This window comes from Labeo rohita, chromosome 21 (assembly GCF_022985175.1).
Source record: "Labeo rohita strain BAU-BD-2019 chromosome 21, IGBB_LRoh.1.0, whole genome shotgun sequence".
In the NCBI taxonomy this organism is placed as follows: domain Eukaryota; kingdom Metazoa; phylum Chordata; class Actinopteri; order Cypriniformes; family Cyprinidae; genus Labeo; species Labeo rohita.
This window is the reverse complement of record NC_066889.1, coordinates 1,140,635-1,157,650: the sequence shown is the minus strand read 5'-3', so window position 1 is coordinate 1,157,650 and position 17,016 is coordinate 1,140,635. Positions and strand designations below refer to the sequence as shown.

The 17,016-nt window shown below is 35.2% G+C and overlaps 1 protein-coding gene across 2 annotated transcripts in view; it reads right to left on the bottom strand.

The window, feature by feature from the left end:
* Positions 1–17,016, bottom strand: part of stk32a (serine/threonine kinase 32A) — a 53,530-nt gene that overhangs the window by 18,935 nt on the left and 17,579 nt on the right. For both annotated transcript variants that reach the window (XM_051093126.1, XM_051093127.1), the window contains exons 5-6: positions 14,285–14,458; positions 3,092–3,129 (exon numbers count right to left, since the gene is read on the bottom strand). In XM_051093126.1, coding sequence (XP_050949083.1) covers positions 3,092–3,129; positions 14,285–14,458 — 212 coding nt within the window. The remainder of the gene's footprint in view (positions 1–3,091; positions 3,130–14,284; positions 14,459–17,016) is intronic.

Below are 17,016 nucleotides of genomic sequence, written 5' to 3'. Positions count from 1 at the left end.
AAACCACATTCTGACATTCATACCAACACACCCACACAATTATAGCTGCATTATTTATCCGACTGGCTCTATAATATGCAGAAGCAGAAAACAGGAATAAGGCGAGCGTATTTGCGTTATAGGCCAAACCTGAAAAAAATGACACCATCTGGTCAAAAATAGTAAAAAATTAAATTTTGAAGACTTGCCAACAGAATAAAAATCTATTAACAAAAAAAATGCATCATTTTACAGTAGCAGTTTTAATGGGTTTCAATGGGGACATTTTTGTCCTTCAGGTTCTGAGAGGAACTATTTTTTTGTACCTAGTGCAAAATAGATTTATTAAAGGAAATAGGGGTGAAATAGTAAAATTCCAATTAAAAAACACACTTGTGCCAAAATTTAAGCAGCTGGCAATAAAACAGGCAAAATGATCAAAAGAACAAAACTGAAAAGGACAAAAAGCACACGGGTTAAACCTTTTAAATTGTTTCTCAAGTCACATTTTCATGTTTAAGTCATCAATGTGCAAAAAACATGGTAATTCTATAGAATCGTGTCCAAAAATTATGGTATTAACAGTAGATTTCATTAGTTTTTAAGGCTGCCAGTGTACTTATTGAAGATCCTGAGGTACTTTTACTTTTTAGTGTACAAGCAAGATGTACAAGCATCTTTTTATCAATCATTTTCAACTTTGTGCATCATTAGGTAACCAAATGACTCCATATTTCATGAAGACGCCATATCCACAAACTCACTGAAGCATGTAAATATGGCTTATAGGAGATATCGCTCCAGTTATGATGAGTATATGTAGTTTTCTGCAGCACAAGCGCAGATATATTCTGCCATGGGATAGCATTAAAAATCAACTGAAATCAATAATGCTGCCAACACCAGTGTAGCTTTGCGAAGACGGTCCAATAAAGCAATTAATTAATTAAAGCTGTGAGTTAATTAAAGTTGCATATCAGCATCTTGCTACAGGGTATATTCAATGAATTTACATCATCATGTTAAAGAATTGAATAAAGTCTTTAAAACTCAATGATTTGTTTGTTTTATTTCAATAATATTGAACAATTGTTGGCCTGCAGTCCACAGCAATCCATTCAATCGAGTTTGCTGGTTCATGTACACATATGCATATTGATATATTTTGTACTCATATATATATATATATATATACAGACCAAAATCAACCCACAGAAACAAAATGCTCACTAAAAATGGGGTTAACTCAGAATGAGTGTGAAATGGAAAGGCATTAAGTCTGTGTCAAAGTCACAAGAAGTGTTTAGTGCTGCCTGGTGAAAACAACAGATCACTCTTTCCATTGCATACTGTTTTCACAGTCTGAATCTGAAATGACTGCTCTGAGACCAGTGACATAAATCTGTACAGACAGAAGCAGCCGAGATCAAAATAGAAAAACCAACTGATGTTCTTGAGCACAGGAACAGATGTCTATGAGGAACATTAAAGGACAAGAACTGTACACTCAAAATAAAGCCTCCAAAAGGGGTTTTCACAGCAATGTCATAGAAGAATCATTTTTGGTTCCTGAAAGAACCTTTCAGTGATCAGTTCTTAACCCTTTGAACTCCTTCATTTTTGGGTCAAACTTTGGTACCCTTGCAATTAAAATTCTAATAATCTAATCTAATCTAATCTAAAAAAAAAAAAAAAAAAAAAAATATATATATATATATATATATATATATATATATATTTATTTATTATTATTATTATATTTCTATGAGCTTTTTTTTTAAACATTAAAATTAATTAAACTCTAAGCCCTTTAATTTTTGGATTACACTTGATACCTTCACAGTCAAAAGTGACCAAAGCCTTGAAATGTAACTTTCTTTTCTTTTCTTTTCTTTTCTTTTCTTTTCTTTTCTTTTCTTTTCTTTTCTTTTCTTTTCTTTTCTTTTCTTTAAGGAAAATCAATGTATTTTTGTTTAATAATATTTTTGATTATTATGCAATTTTTAAACATTTTTATGTCCTGTTTTTTTCCCCACAGTAATTTTTGACTGCAAAGGTACCAGGTTTTTTTTTTCAACCCTTAAATATATCCAAATCATGTCTATTATTTGTTTTTGTATGTTCATATAGCTAATGTGACAAAAGTCACCAAGTGTCATCCCATTCCGACGAAACTACTATTTTTAAAATTGAATAATGTAAAATATTTTTTTCTATAGTGTAAAGAGCGTTTTAAAAATCGAAACAACCATTTTCCATTGTATAGAAGCTTTTGTGAAATGGAAAGTTTCTGTGGATGTTAAAGCCTTCATGGAACCACAGATGATAATAAAGAACCTGCAGGTGATGCTTATCTAAATCAGTGCTTCTCAAACCTGTTCTGCATATCTAACACAATATGGGCAATGATAAAGGAGACATCTAGGTCTGAAACAAATCAGGCACCAGAGTCCAACAGGTTGTGGTATTACACCGTGCATCTAAAGTGTGCAAACTACAACTTCCAGTCCAACAAAAATATACTCATTTTAACTTGCACACCAATTCAGATATATGAAAACTGGGATGCATGTCCAAAATTTGAACAATGGTAAGAGCCTAAAATTGAGAATTTGACCATTTTAAGATACTCTTGATGCAAAGTTACTAATGCTGTTATTCATTTTGGTTTGTTTAGATGTTTCTGTGGAGAAAATGAATTTGTCCAGGATCAAAGCTACTGAAAAATTGCGTGGTTGCGCACAGAAGAGTATATGAGAAAATAACAGATGCTGAGAGAGAAAGTAGAGGTGGGAAAAAACTTCAACCACCTGCTGTGTGTTTTTGTTTAGTGACGGGGTCATAACTATCCTCACATCAATATTCCCCTGCCTATTATCATACTGATGAAAAATTATGCAGTTTGCATTTTCTCCCTGACAACACCGGTTAGCCAAACCTGTGCGAAGCATCTGTCAGGAATAACCTTCAATGCCTTTCTGTCACCTGTGTTATCACTCCACAAGCCCAAAAGAGAGAGAGTCAGTCTGAGCTAGAGAAATAGTGATGCTTGTCCTAACAAGAAGCACTAAAAGCAGACGTGATGGTGATTTATGGTATCTTAAGGACTTACCGTGCTCGTCCAGCAAAATGTTGTCTGGCTTAATGTCTCTGTGAACACATAAATAAAGTTCAGTTAGGACAAATGTTCTGTGGACACTTTGCTCTAACAATTCATCCGGATGCAGGAGAAAACCAGTAAAGCATCACTTGTCACTTGTAAAATGAAGAGACGCTCGTACCAAAAAGAACAGCGTCATTGGAAAAACCCAGAAAATGAGTCCCATACTTGAACATAACATTCCCCATGTAGACAGAAACATCACTAGGTTTTGAAACAGAGCAACAAACCCAAAAGATGCTTCTAACTATTTTATTTTATTTTTTTTGCATTAAATTGGAATCCACAGGCCAATTAACGTCAACCTTGAATATCAAAGCGAAGAGATGATGTTCACAGTTCATAAGTTTTCTCCACAAACAGGTGAGCTCAGGTGAGAAAGGTCAAGTGTGTTGAGTTTAATGAGCTGACATTTGCACAGAGCTACTGCATATCAGCAGAACACATTATACCCAAAGATGCTGCTCGTCATGGCAGCTGCTGGACGGTTTCCTGGGCAACAGGTGTCAAGGCAACCTGCCTCCAGCCAGTTATTTTTGTGCCTTTCATCCAATGGGCAGCTAGAGGAAATTACTATCTCATTACTTGTGTAAAATGAGTCTGTTTACAGTTTTACTGTGCAAATGATGTTTTAACAAGCTAAGATGGAGAAATTATAATCCAAAAATAAACCAGATCATTTAAATACACTGAAGCTGCAATTCTGGTTTTGTTTCTTGCTCATGTGGTGCTCATTTCTTCTATTCTGTAACTGCATTGGTAATTTACTGGCAAAAGCTGTCATTTGCTGTAAAAACAAAATGAACAATACTGAATGTATTCGGTCACACTTTATTTTAAGGTCTAATTTGCACAATTAACTAACCATTAACTATGACTTTTGCTTGAAGAAAATACATATAAATACAAAATGTTGATTATCTACACAGAAACAATACATTTATTTATTGCAAAAAATATGTAGATATTCAAACATTCAAATAGTTTGAGAGAGTAGATGGCGCATTTCCAGTGTTATTAATTGCAAATCTACACTGCAATAAATACATAAATGACAGAAAGAAAGAAAGAAAGAATTATAATGGCACTCTTTTGTGCCAGGATATTATACAGTAATTTTACAGACATTTTCATTAAGCCTAAAACACAATGCAAATGCAACTAAAAAACAAACAAACAAACAAAAAACAAACAAAAAAAACCCAACAACAACTGTAAATAAATAAATAAATAAAAATACAGAAAATTCTTTCATATTAATACAGTACATTGTGCCTTATTTTTACAGATTTTTTGTACAGTGTAGCTTGAAAGGTTTTATTTATATATATATATATATATATATAATGCTATTTATTTCCACTACTGTTAGGCTACACATGATAAACATTGCACTTGCACATGGTGCCTATGCTAAACAAGACAAAAGGTGTACTACAACAGGGTTTTCATGCTTCTTTCAAAAATGTATTATGTATTATTTTCCACATATTTTACATTGCATAACCTCTCTTCCCAGTCGGTCGCAAACCAGCTATTTAGTTCCTGTTTCAATGAAACCCCTCCCTCCAAAATCCAAAGTGTGCTCTGATTGGTTTAGCTGGTCCAGTGTGCTGTGGTTGGTGAATCACTTAAGAGTTCTGGAAATGCCACGCCCCCTAAACTGAAACTCCCAGTTTCATCTGCTCAGCTGTAAATATTAATGAGCTCAATTCAGACCCTGAGAATGTTTATGAATAAGCTTTCTCAAGCATGGATTTTACAGGACATTTTAGAGTGGTATGTTTTTTTATACAGTCTATGGTCTGTAGTGTAGCTCAACCAGGCCACGCCCCCTTTTTCTTTAAATATTCAATGGGTGGGGATTATTTAAATGAGTGACAGCATAAGTATGCTGTTGTCCAAATGAGGCAGTTGTTTTAGCTCTTGAAAAGAGTTTTCAATTAAATATCTCCTTTAAGAGCAGACCATTAACTTTTGTATCCTTGCAGATCTTTTTAATGCTTAAACAGCAACAATAGGACCACTTTAATTTTACATTGAGTGGCTGACAAAATGGGGCATACAATATTAGATACTGTAATATTGGATGCAGCTTCAGAACTTAATTCTCAATTGTGTGCCGAAATAGAAGATGCAGCAACCTTTCAGCACCAGCTGTCAATAGATGTGCCATCCTGCACCGTTATCGAGTTAAGACGAGTTATGACTGGATGACAGTAATACTCATCACCTGTCAATTATATATCTAAAACATCTTGAAGCTGATGCACCTGTTATAAAAGTGACGTGGGAAGTGAGCGCGAGTTCTTCCTCCACACCTCACACACCTGACCTTTCTCAGAGCTCAATGGCAGTGTTATCTGACCACCCAAACCGATCCACCTTTTCTTTCGCTTGACTGCTCCGACAACCTATTAGCAGGATCTAATGGCCTCATTACATCACATATCATGATGAGGGCTGTAAGCGAGCTGGCCTCCTGGTCACCGGATCCCTGTTGAGATACTCAGGAACAGAGGGACAGCTGGGGCCCGACACACAGGCTCTTCAATAAACCCTTTATGTGCGGCTGAATGTTTGCTAGTGGCTTTGGATGAAGGGAGATGGCTGGTTTTCTGCTTTACCGGACTGAGCTGGACATGTGTTACCCTTTACTGGCCTTTTGTCCAATTAAACAAACTCTATTATTAGAACGTCCAACCAATTCTAACTATAGCAAGTACAAAATCAGGTGGCCTGAATGCAGATTTAACTATACGCTTATCCATTTGTGGCAGGAATATTTGTCGACAACAGAAGAAAACTAATGGAAGCAGAAAGGAGAGAGAACTTTGACACCTGCTGTTCGTTTAAAACCGGAGTGTTTTCTCTCACAACAAAATCACTGAAGCGGTGAGACTGGTGTCTGTGTTTCTTAGTGGCATTCAAAGCCTGCTGCTTTGGCCATAAAGGGATTGTTTTTATTTGACACATGAAAAATAAAGAAAATATCTGCTTGAATTTGGTTTGAAACCAACGTTATTCAGTATTTATTTAACAATGCTTATTAAACTCAGTTTTGTTTAACTGTGTAAGCTGCAGAACTCTTTATTTACCATATTTTCTATGCTTTTCTCACTGACATGCACATGTACAAAACTTTTTGCATTTTTAATTCTTTATTCTAAAAGGGACAATGCACGGTAATTGAAATGCGCCCTCAGTCATGAAAATGCACCAGATTTGGCCATACAGGCTAATGTTCATCTGCAGTCTTTGGCAGGTTGATGGCGCAAAGTGCGTATGCCTATAATTAGCAAATGATGTGACCATATGGTGCATTAAACATTAAAGAATCCTGTAATAGCATGTTCCAGCAAACATAAACAGAAGCATATCGACACAGACACAACAAAATTACTTTCAAAACATAAGCAGAGAGAACATGAGTCTGCTCATGTTTTGAATTATGGGTTTGTTTTAATGAATGAAAATGTATACACTACCAGTCAAAAGTTTTTGAACAGTAAGATTTTTAATGTTTTTTAAAGACGTCTCTTCTGCTCACCAATCCTGCGTTTATTTGATCCAAAGTACAGCAAAAGTAGTAATATTGTGAAATATTTTTACTATTTAAAATAACTGCTTTTTGAATGTATTTTAAATTGTAATTTATTCCTGTGATCAAATCTGAATTTTCAGCATCATTACTCCAGTCTTCAGTGTCACATGATCCTTTAGAAATCATTCTAATATGCTGATTTGCTGCTCAACAAACATTTATTATTATAATTATTAATATTTAAAACAGTTGAGTAAATTTTTTTCAATCAACATAATAATAATAATAATAATAATAATAATAATAATAATAATAATAAGTGTTTTTTGAGCAGCAAATCAGAATATTAGAGTGATTTCTGAAGGATCATGTGACTGGAGTAATGATGTTAAAATTTCAAATTATTTCAAAATTTTCCTGTTTTTGCTGTAAATTGGATCAAATCAATGCAGGTTTGGTGAGCAGAAGAGACTTCTTTAAAAAACATTAAAAAAATTACTGGTAGTGTACACAAGTAAAATATATGCAAATATAATCATGTTTTCTAAGTTTAAAAGGTCGTATTTAGTTAAAATGTTAACTTGATATAAAATTGACTTTTAATTTAATGTTTTAAAAGTCTGCTTATAGAGTCTTTCTACTGATCGTAATGTAATCTGATGATGAGGCAGGATTCACCTTATTCAGGAGTTTGTCTAGTAAAATTATAAAAAAAAAAAAAAAAATTGTAGATAAATTTATACGCAAAGCAAATGAAAAGTCATCATGATGTCATTTTAAACACAAAGGATATTTTATTTTCATATATTCATTTTTGGAACACAAATTAAGATATTTTTTTAAAATTCTCTCCTTTTCTTGTGACAAAAATAGTTGTTTCATTTGTCCAAGTACTTCCTGTTAATAAATATTGTGCAGTACTTATTGGTTTAATTACACTGTAATAAGAGCACATTAAAATAAAGTGTAACCAAAAGCCCTGAAATCTTATTCATGTTTAAATAAATAAATAAATAAATAAATGTATTGTCATTGATACTGAACTAAAATTTAAGAACATTATAAACAATTTTAGAAGACTTGAGAAGAAGAATTCTGCAAACAAGTCCTGAATTATTGTTATGGTACTTTTAATTTTTTATTTTATTTTTATTTTTTATTTTTTGGACATTGAACTGTTTCCCCTTTTTATGTTTTACAATAAAATATCAGCATGCACATGTGGAACCATATGAGAATGAATAATACAGTAAGTGGCAGCATTTCTTTCTTTGGTGAACTGTTCCTTCACTAAGCTGAGACTAAAGATCAAGCTGAAAGCAGAGATGAAACTCGACTAGATATCGGCCACTGCTGAAACTGTTGCATATCAGCTGTTGTCGAACAAAATGAGATCTGACGTATTCTTAAAAATTCATACAAACACACTCAAACAAACACATCCAGATAGCAAAACAAATGTCTCTAAGGCGGTAAAGCACATCAACACAAGATTCATCTGCTGAGCTGATTCAAGCTGACAGCTGTCAGTCAGTGAGAGAGGACGGCTCTCCAAAGTCAACATCCGTTAACAAATAAGATTTAATAACTAACCCCTTGCATACACACATCATGCATCTCTGCCTTGTTTATATTTAATGCATTTTTTAATCTCATGGGTATTCAGGTATTGCTGTCAGTAGTCTAAGATGGCTAACACTTTGCTTTCCATGTTTTATAGAAAACATGAGATGAAGAACCAATTTAAAATGATAAGTAAAGGGAAAACTATATAGAAATAATACATCAACAGACATGTAAATAGGCAGTTGATATAATTGTGACAAAATGTCCTTGTGTGATTGATTTAAATGTGCTTTATACTGTTGTGTTATTATGCAATTTAGTCTCAGTAATATTTCTTTCAGCACATTAAGTGCTGCGTTCTCTTTGGGATTTATTTATAAAATAGTTTGTGGTTTCTGGCATATTTTTACAGCAAAGAGATACTAACTGCTGACAGTTTGTCTCTTCTAATGTTTTGTTTCGTACTGATAAATTGGACGTGAAAGGCAAATGCAATGCACTAAAAATGTGCAGTTAGTGTTAAAAGTGCTTAATATGACTCATAGGTCAGTGCTGATTCAGTTGAATTCAACAAACAGTGCTGATGTTGCAGAATTCATCAGTTCTGACAAAATTCAGTTCAAGCTTAGTTCTTATTCGATATTAAGTATATAATTTATCTAATATGTCTAAGTGTAAATTGCATGACTTTCCTATGTTACTAAACGTGACTCAAACATGGGTTTACAAACCGAATCTCATCTGAATAGTGCAAATGAGGAATGGATTTGTGAGTGGATGTTTTGGTCTTTCTCATTCATCTGCCACATCCTGTTTTGAAGAGCCTCATCTCTTAAGATGCTGTTAATTGAGCAGCACTCCAGCGTTAATAATTCAAGTAGCCGTGAGCAAAAAACAGGGTGTATTGTTTTCGTCTCAAGAGCGCAGAGGGAACAGGGGTGTCCGTCTCTGGGGAGATCTTCCATTAGGAACGGAAATGCACCGGAGGCTGATAAACATGTGCTGTTCCTCTTGTGGTTTAAGATATACTGTATTACAATATACAGCTACTAAGACAATATAACAGGAATAGTTAGTGGGCTACCAGAGGCAGTACTGTAGCTGTGGTAAAATGATTTTGTTTGGCACAATGTGCATTTTCATTAACAAAAACTTGTCTCATGTTTTAAAGCAGTCTTACTTTTGAAGTCTTGATTTGTTTTTTTGGTGTACTAGAATAGGTTTTCATCCTTGATTGTTCCAGAAACACATTATTTTTTCGCTTATTTTAAATTATGCCATTCTGTCTCAAACATCGATGAAGCCCCACCTTTCAAAATATGAAATGTGCTCTGATTGGTCAGCTGCTCCATTGCGTTTTGACTGGCAAACTGCTTAAACCATGATCAAGAAATGCCACATACCTTACCATAACTGCCATTTTCCAAATAAGTTTTCAATGCTATTTGCAAATGTTTACTTGAACTATGGTTTCAGGAAACACAGAATCACTGAACTATGTTGGTAATCAAACCTTGAAACCACAGAAATGCATTCAACCAAGGTTCATTAAATTATGCAATATATTAAGTACCTTACGGCACATTTTTGTGGCAGTTTCAGAGTGAAAGGTCCAGTGAATGGCGCTAAAACGTGCATTCAATACATGACTGTGGCCATTTTTATTACTCTGTTCATGCATGTATCACAGCGGTTCAGAATTCAAATATCCACTAAGAGATTAACTCTTTCCCCGCCACTGACAAGTTTTTACGGCAATCCACGTTCTATGTGTATTGTGGTAGAGAAAGCCCTGGCGCATTCCCTGAATGAGTTACGGGACTTCCGGGTCTTCCAGGTGCGAATACAAGATGATCGGCATTAATGGAAGGATCAGAGAAAATGTAGATCATATCACATATAATAATGAAGAGGAATCTAAACAGACACTGGAGGTGTTGATGGGCACGAACTCTTTGATAAAAATGCATTTTTCTCAGTTTTTTGTCCAAAATGTTGTATTTCTGAATAAACCTATCTGCGTACAAAGGATGATAAAATATGAACACATGAAGATAGAATAAAAGATATATGTTTTTGTTTAAAAGCAGAGGCTTGGATCTTTATTTTGATATACAATATGTTCATATATTCATAGCAGAAAATATTCTGAGGGCTGACAAATTTAGGTGAAAATCACCAAAAATGCTGGTGGTGGCTGGCAACTTTAAAAAAAAAAAACGCTGGCGGGGAAAGAGTTAATGCTCTATCGTGTTGGAAAATAACAAACACCCTTCAGCAAACCCAACCCTAAAACCACCTGATAATGTTAACGAATACAAAAGTGAAACAAAAGCACATTTGTTGATGCATAGATTTCCACTGAGTCTGAACCGAATGAATCCCAGATTTTAAATCATTTTTAGTGGATTTCAAAGAGTTAATAAATGAACGAGTAAATGAGAATGTAATTTCAGACACTGAAATAACAGTTTCCAACCTCGTATGGATAGAAAGTCTACTGCCATCATGTTGATGTTTAAAGGGGTCATCAGATGCCTATTTTCCACAAGTTGATATGATTCTTTAGGGTCTTGATGAAAAGTCTATAACATACTTTGGTTAAAAATTCTCAATGGTTGTGTAAAACAACCTTTTTGCCATGTCAAACTCAGCTCTTTTCACAGCGACCTGTTTTGTTGCACATCCCTATAAATGCTAATGAGCTCTGCTCACCCCGCCCCTCTCTTCTGTGGGGTGACGAGCTGTGCTGTTTAATTTAGCCGCATTTAGACGTGAAACTTGCTCACTAGTATATTATTAAAGGGGTCATCGGATGATAAGTTCACTTTTACATGTTGTTTGAACATTAATGTGTGTTGTCAGTGTATGTACAAATCTACCCTATAATGATAAAAATCCATGCAGTGGTTTTTAATTAATCTGTAAAAATAATAACCCCTTTTTCAGATCGAGCTGTTCTCAGATGCCTGTCGGTGTGGCATCACACCGACCGAGGCCGCTCCCACCATAGTTGATTGACATGAGCGTCTTACCTCAGATCAGCTGTAACAGTCCAACCTCTTTGTTTCAATGTCGGAGCAGGGATGTAAGTTAGACAAGAATATCTCTGATTGAGTGATTGAGGTGTTGTGTTGCTGGATGTAATAATGAACATAGTGGTCGTCATTTACTCCCGACATCTGAGCCGCTGAAGATGCAGTGGATTACGTTTGTTTGTGAAGGAAATGCACCTCCCGATCTACATATATCCGTCTATGTTCGTGCGAATCATTCATGATCCAGCTTCACTTACAGCAGAAGTGAGTATAAGCTTTTCTTTTATGAATCTTTGCAGTCGCCTTTCCTATAGTTAGCAAGTTTAGCGGCTAAACGCGGCTAAGGTAAACAGACTCGTCACTCCACAGAGAGAAGAGAGGGGCGGGGTGAGCAGAGCTCATCTGCATTTAAAGCAGCCTGGACCAGAATGAGTTGATTTTTGCAGAGCTTATTTTGGCAAGGTAAAAAAGTGTATTGTTTTACACAGCCATTGAGAATTTTTAACCAAAATATATTATAGACTTTTCATTAAGACCTTGAAGAATCATATCAACTTGTGGAAAATGGGCATCCGATGACCCCTTTAAGAAAGGCAAGGCTTTTCCCGAGGCTGGCGTATTTTTTCAGTTGTTCTCAAGGTGGAATGAGCCGAGTGCTGAGCGTCTTTCTCGTGCTGAGCGTTCAGGCATTTTTTTCTTGGCGCCAAGAGTTGAAAAATGTTCAACTTTGAGTAAAACACTGAACTCATCACTGTCACTTTCTAGTCAGATAACCAATCAGAGTGGAGGAGGGGTGGGACTAAAACCTTCTTGTACTATGACTGAACAACACTGGAGAAGTTAATATTGCATGTCTCTGACTATTTATGTCTTTGCCAGATGGAAATTCCAGACTACCATGTTATTGTTATGAAAAATAATGCTTGGAGAAACATTTCACTCGCGCCGCGTCTGCCGTATTACTAAAGCTTATTTTTATATCATAGCAACCGCAGCGTCTCAACAGAAAAAGAACGCTGCACTCTCAAGCGCTCACAGCTGGGCGTTTTCAGCTACCTAAAAATGCTTTGGTGGACACGCAACCATCTACTCACTTTTGATGGTGATGTCGGGAGTAAATGATGACTGCTATGATCATTATTACAGCCAACAACAAAACACCAAAATCACTTAGGAGACATTCTTGTCTACTCCTGCTACGGCTTCAAAACAATGGCGGTCAGATTGTTACAGCTCACTTAGCTCACTTGAGGTTGTTCTAGGGTAAAACGCCATTGTACATCAACTATTGTGGGAGCGGCATTGGTTGGTGTGACGTCACACAGACAAGAAGCTGAGAATTGCTTGATTTGAAAAAGGGGATATTATTTATGGAGACTAAAAAATACCACTGGGTGATTTTTTTATCATTATAGAGTAGACGTGTACACACACCACCAACACACATTTATGTTCAAACAACATGTAAAAGTGAGTTTTGCATCCAGTTACCCCATTAAGTTCTGCCTACATATGGCCATAAAAAGACATAAGAGAATGGGCAGCTAGTTTTAAAAACTGTCTTTAAACAAACATGAGAACAGCGTGAACATGTCTATGTTATAACCAGTAAATCACCTGCATGCATGAAAGGCACAGTCGTTGGTTCTAATCATCACAAAGAAGTATATCTTGCTGGACAGAGATGAAGTAATCTCCTGAATTTCTCTAATGCGTTTTAAGGCTGTTGATGAATTATTACTGTCTGCGGCAATGAGCTCTTTCATTTGTCCTGATTATCTTTCTTCTCATGCGTCTGACTGGGACGAGAGAACAGCACATTTGCCCAGAGTTTACAGTTTATTTGGGTTTGGTTTTAAAGTTCGGCCCTTCAGTAAGACTGAGATTTAGTCCAGATTTTATGATGAAGTATCTGCTGCTGATATGCAATACATTTAAAGTATAAATGTTAACAATACATATGATGTGTCTAAGTCTTACTGTAAATATTCAGGGCTCAACATCACCCACAGAGGTGTAAACTCTACAGAAAAACCCTACTGCATCGTATTTGACATGTAATTTTGAAGGCCTCTAATTGATCGACATAAATGTGACCACAAACCCAGTCATAAGGTTTTTTAAATTGAGATGTATATGTCTTCTGAAAGCTGAATACATAAGCTTTCTATTGATGTATGGTTTGTTAGAATAGGACAACTATTTGAAAATATGGGATCTGAGGGTGCAAAAAAATCAAAATATTGAGAAAATCACCTTTAAAGTTGTCCAAATGAAGTTTTTAGCAAAATATCTTCATGGAACATGATCTTTACTTAATATCCTAATGATTTTTGGCATAAAAGAAAATTTGATCATTTTGACCCATACAGTGTATTGGCTTTTGCTACAAATATACCTGTGATACTCATGACTGGTTTTGTGGTCCAGGGTCACAAATAAGTTCAAACTTTGCATGCAAATACCTGAAATACACAATCTACTACATGTCTTCTGTCGTCTGATTGAGAGTTGATGCTTTTTTTTTTTTTTTTGTTAAAGGACTTGTATATATGCTTCCATATGCGTATATAAATCTTATTATTATTTGTTATAGTATTCTTGATTATGTTTTTAATTTTTGTTTGTACATTTGCTTCTATGTTTTTTCTTGCAATTTTACCTCCTGATGTACTTTCTGCATTAATTCAGTCTTAGTGCTGCTCAGCAGAAAAGTAAACAAGTTTCAAAATGCAACCTTTTTTTAAAAACACAACTACTTCAAACTTGCTTCAAATTATGTTGTAATTTATGCTGTAATGTTAACCATACACAATATCTAACCCACTTAACAGCTCTATTGTCTGTATGTATATAAGCAAACAAGGCCACACATAAAGAACAGCACAGGATATCAGCATCTGACTAATGCTTGTGCATGAGTCATTTCTTGAATCATTTGTGCCTTCTTGCTTTGATTGTATGTCTGGATGTGTAAGAGCGTCATGCAGTCATTACCTGTGGATGATGCGTTTGTTGCGCAGGTAGTGCAAGGCCAGGGCGATTTCACACACGTAGTGCTTGACGTTGCTCTCTGTAAAGTGCACGTTCTGCTGTAGATGGTAACGCAGATCTCCTCCCAGCAGCAGGTCGACTACCATGAACATGTCCTCCTCGTCTTGAAACGAGTACCTGCATTAGACAAACGACGACAGTGAGTCTTCATAATTCACATTAATTTGCAAGCCTAATTTTGGATTCGAGCTATTATATGCATTTGTTTGATATTTAATATAAAGATGGATATTTTAGTAAGATGACCGGTAGATTACCAGCTATATTACTGCAACCAGTACACCTGCTTGTTAATGCAAATATCTTCTCAGCCAATCACGAGGTGGCAACTCAATCCTTGTTGGGTCAGAAATGTGATCTAAGTGACTTTGTGGAATGATTGTTGGTGGCAGACGAGGTGGTTTGAGTATCTCAGAAACAGCTGATCTGGGATTTTCACACACTGTAAACAGTCTCGAGTTTACAGCAAATGCAGAAAAACAAAAAAACACCCAGTGAGTGACACTTCTGTGGCTGAAAAGGCTTTGGTAATGAGAGAGGTCAAAAGAGAGCACAACAATAGCGGAAATAACCACGTGCAACACACAAATCACCAATTGGGTGCCGTCAGAATGAGAGTCTAAACAGCTGATAAAAATATCACAATAATCCACAAGTAATCCACACTATTCCAGTACATCAATTAATGGTTTGTGAATTTAAAAAATTGCATGCTTGTAAAAAACAAAGCCATCATTAAGATGTTTTTAATTTGCTTCTGGCCAAAATACAAGTCCATGATCCATAATAACACTTCCTTCAGTGGAAAAGTCCAGCTCCTGCTGTCTTTCACATCAAAATCCAGCCACATATTCATTTAGAGCTGTTTTGGCTTGTACGGTGCTTGATCTGTGCAGATTTCTCTTCTGATTCAGACCACACCACTGGAGGAAATGTTATTGTGGATTATGGAGTCCAAGTTAAAAACACTTTCTATGAAGTCCATATTTATAATACATTATAAGGGTTTTCTTAAGGCGTTATAATGAATGCACGATGCATTATAAAAAATGTATGTAATGTCATATCATCTTATAAATAATTACAATGCTTACGCATTTGAGGTTATAACTTTTAAGATTATCATTATATATAACACACAATGAACACCATATTAAGTCTTATTTTACATTTATAATGGGCTATATACAGTATCTTGACATTGTTTATTTAAGATCTGCACAGTATCTTACTACATCTTTTAAGTGGTGTGGAATGTTATTTGAGTGTTGCCTGTGAGACTAATATTAATTTTGATGTGAGCTAGTTAATAATTTCAACTGAAAAAAAAAATTCAATGTTTAGGTTACATTTTATTTTGATGCTCCCCTTAGTTTACTGACTAGTCGACTAAAGGCAACTTTGCAACTACATCTCGACTAACTGTCAGAGTATTAGTAGGCTTAAGGTTAAGGTTAGGGTAGGTAGAATGTTGATGTACTTGCAAAGTCAGTTTGTCTTTTGGGGAACCATCAAAATAAAGTGTTAGCACATATTTAGCAGACATACTACTAATACTCCTATGACTGCTAGTTGACATAGTTGCAGAATTACTAATCAACAGGTGACTAAAGGGTACCATCAAAATGATCAAACTGATATTACAGTAAAAATAGAGCAAATGTGTCATATTACACATTTATCTGATCTTATGGAGACAAAAAAATATATTATTATTATTATTATAACTATACTTATAAGTGGTCATTGATTGCTTTAAGTAAAGTAGCATACGAAAGATGGCAAGATATACGACTTATAATACATTATAACTCTGAGAAATATAATCCATTGTACTTTAAGTGAATGCAACATGATCATTGTGTGTTATAAATCATCATACTCTTAAGCTATAACTACAAATAAGTAAATATTATAATACATTAAAACTGTTCTTATGATTATTCATAAGATGATATAACATATTATAAGGTTTTTTATAATGCATTATTCGTTCATTAAGAATACCCTTATAATGTATTATAAATGTGGGCTTCATAGAAAGTGTTACCAAAACATCTTCATGATGGATTTGTTTCTTACAGCTTTTCAATTCACAAGCCATTAACTGATGGACTGAAGTGGTTTGGATTACTTGTGGATTATTGTGATACTTTGTTTGGACTCTCATTCTGACGGCACCCATTCACTGCAGAGCATTCATTAGTGAGCAAGTGATGGAATGATACATTTCTCCAAATCTGATGAAGAAACAAACTCATCTACATCTTGGATGACCTGAGGGTAAGTACAAATTTTCAAAAATTGTTGTTTTTGAGTGAATGAATTATTCTTTTTAAAAAGGGACATTATGTCTCACCCAAATCACACTCGCTTCAGTGTGTCAACAAAGGAATGAAAACTGTGCTTGCTGAGCTATTTTGTGGGGTGTTTGTTTGTTTGTGTCAGAGAAAGATCTCCCACTGGCAGGTCGGAGCTTGTTCTGCTTGTGCCCTCAGTAACCCATCTGTCAATCAATGACTGACACTCTCAGGAGCTCTACATCAGCAAACACTCATTTTACTCTCATTTGAAAAACCATTCAGCAAAGCACCATTGATTTTACATACTCGCTGCCTGCTGATGTGCCCTTCCGTTCATATTTGAAAAATGACTAGTTCACAAAGCTCTCACAG